This window comes from Montipora foliosa, chromosome 14 (genome assembly GCF_036669935.1).
Source record: "Montipora foliosa isolate CH-2021 chromosome 14, ASM3666993v2, whole genome shotgun sequence".
Taxonomy (NCBI): domain Eukaryota; kingdom Metazoa; phylum Cnidaria; class Anthozoa; order Scleractinia; family Acroporidae; genus Montipora; species Montipora foliosa.
In genome coordinates this window covers 3,730,099-3,732,598 of record NC_090882.1, presented here as the reverse complement: position 1 = coordinate 3,732,598, position 2,500 = coordinate 3,730,099, and the positions used below count along the sequence as shown (strand labels likewise).

The window sequence follows — 2,500 nt, the reverse complement described above, 5'->3', positions numbered from 1 at the left end:
GCAGACATGCCAGGTCTGTTCTTGATTTAAACAGCGAGAAAGTTTCTAGGTCTACAGTTTCTAGCTGAGGAATGCCACATACTTCTGTTTCATAGTTGTCATCAATGGGTTCACCTCCCAAAGACCGAAAAATTATACAGGTTAGGGTCCTACGGCTTTCTGAGGCAGCAATCCTCTTCTTCTCCCTTTTTTTCTTCTGTTCTTTCTTTTTTCTTGATTTGGATGCTTTAGATTTGGCACCAATAGGAAATGTCGCTTTATATTTAGCCATCACCCTATCCAGGTCTTCTACAAGATGCAGAACGTTTAAACCGACTTGAGACTTTATTGAATGACGTTGTTCAGCATTAAAATTGTGTAAACAGCTGAGGCCAGTCTTCAGTGTTTTTCTAACTTGGTTACGACAGCATTAAGCTTGTCCTGGATATCATTTGCCTCTTGTTTGCAACGTCTGATGTTGCTGTCATCATGGGGAGCTGGCTTGTAATCCTCTCGGAGAAACCTTCCTGCACAAGCAGGGTTGTCGGATAAAAGATATTGGTATCTGTTCTCAAGTTTTTCAATATCTAAAGGTACGGGTTAGAGAGGGGGGGGGGGGGAAACATCATAATTTTGAGAGAACGTGAGGGGGGGGGGGGTCACAGCTAATCTTGACGTTGCTGGAGGGGGGGGACCTATCTAATTTTTCCTTTGGTGAAGCTCATTTTAGGACCCCCCCTTCCTGATAATTATTGCACAGTCCCTTATTATTGAGGTGTTATTTTCGTAAGTTTGCCGTTACGAATGATGCCTTTTGCAGGCTACATCCCTCCAAACCTCTCTTCTAACATAAAAGTGGTGGATTGGTTACCACAAAGCGACCTGTTGGCTCATAAGAACATCCGGGCTTTTGTCTCGCATGTGGGACATAACAGTCTTTATGAATCTGCTTATCATGGGGTTCCTGTGGTGGCTGTTCCTTTACTTAGAGATCAGCCAGCAAACGCCAAGAAAGCCGAGCACTATGGATTTGGTGTGACTGTGGATTATCGAAACACTGATGCCCAGGAAGTGTATGAGGCTATTCACAATGTTGTGACAAAGCCAAGGTATTTATATTTTTCTGTTAAGGTCATTTTAAGTTAGAACTGCTTTCATCTCTTTTATCAAGATTTCAACAGCAACAAAACGATTCTTTTCTTGAATGACTCCATGTAAAAGGTAATCTCTTAATAAAGTGATATTTGTTGTTGTTGTTTTTATTCGAAAGGATCCAAACGATGTGCCTACGTAAGCGTAGTGATTAGCTCAAGTTATGGCTGGAGAGGTTTTAAAAAATGACAACGTTTAACTTGAATAAAGGGGGTAGTTTCTAAAGAAACTGTCGTGCTGCGTTGGTGGGGAAATAATATACAAAAATTTGGTTTTATCAACGGAGTTGATAATGTAAATTGACCACCGTACAAAGATTCTAAAAGCTGACGTTTCGAGCGTTGGCCCTTCGTCAAAGCGAAGGGCTAACGCTCGAAACGTTACTGAGCTTTTAGAATCTATGTACCATGGTCAATTTACATTATCAACTCCGTTGATAAAACCAAACGTTGAACTTGATTGACCAACTGCTTTATCCAATCGCAGCCGACGACGGAAGACAATCAAATAAACCAATCACATATAGCCTGTGTCAAGCCTGGGAAAACGACCCGTGAAGGGCGCCGTTGGTCTCGTTTTTTTTTTTGGTTAAGCTGAGAATTTTAGTCAGTTACAAAACTTACCACCGCAACGGCGCACTCGACTTGAAAAACGGAGCCTTGTGACGTTACGATTTTTTCCTTGCAGTTTCAAAGAGAAAGTGATGAAAATCTCCCGTCTAATGAAGGACCGTCGACGTACTCCACTTCAAGAAACCGGTGATTGGATTGAGTATGTCCTAAGACATGGTGGCGCGCGGCATCTGAGAGCTCAGGTGTATAACATCCATTGGTATCAATATTACTTACTTGACGTCATAGCATTTCTCTTTGCTGTAGTCACGTTGGTTGTCATGGTGACTTGGATAACATGCAGATTCCTGTGTCGACTCTGTTGTAAAAAGAGAAGAGAGAAATCCAAATTTGAGTGAACTTCACTGAACAAGTTGATGCGGTTTAGGGTTATTTGTTTGCAATTGTTTGACCTTAATATCACGGTATTGCGCATGTTCTAACCGTAACGAATGTCATCATTTATGAGCCAATAGGAAAGCGACGTTATAATTCGTGCGGGAATTTTACACGAATGTGTAAAACTTTCTCGGTTATTAACAATCATCAATTAGTTAAGGGCGGAGCAAAATTTTCACGCCTACGTGTAAATTATAACGTCGCTTCCGATTTTCTTCTAAACGGTGACAATCGCTTCGGATAGAACGTTCGCAATACCTTGATCCTCTGCCTTTAAGGATTATGATAACTTAATGAGTAAAATCGTCGCAGCAAAGACAGGTTTTTTTCCGGTCTCCAGTCAAGGTTTTTGTTTTCCG

The 2,500-nt window shown here is 41.4% G+C and overlaps 1 protein-coding gene across 1 annotated transcript in view; it reads left to right on the top strand.

The window, feature by feature from the left end:
- LOC137984804 (UDP-glucuronosyltransferase 2B15-like) overlaps positions 1-2,500 on the top strand; it is an 11,818-nt gene that overhangs the window by 5,708 nt on the left and 3,610 nt on the right. The window contains exons 4-5 of the mRNA XM_068832090.1: positions 800-1,088; positions 1,819-2,500. The exon at positions 1,819-2,500 is cut by the window's right edge and continues 3,610 nt beyond it. Coding sequence (XP_068688191.1) covers positions 800-1,088; positions 1,819-2,101 — 572 coding nt within the window. The 3' untranslated portion in view covers positions 2,102-2,500. The remainder of the gene's footprint in view (positions 1-799; positions 1,089-1,818) is intronic.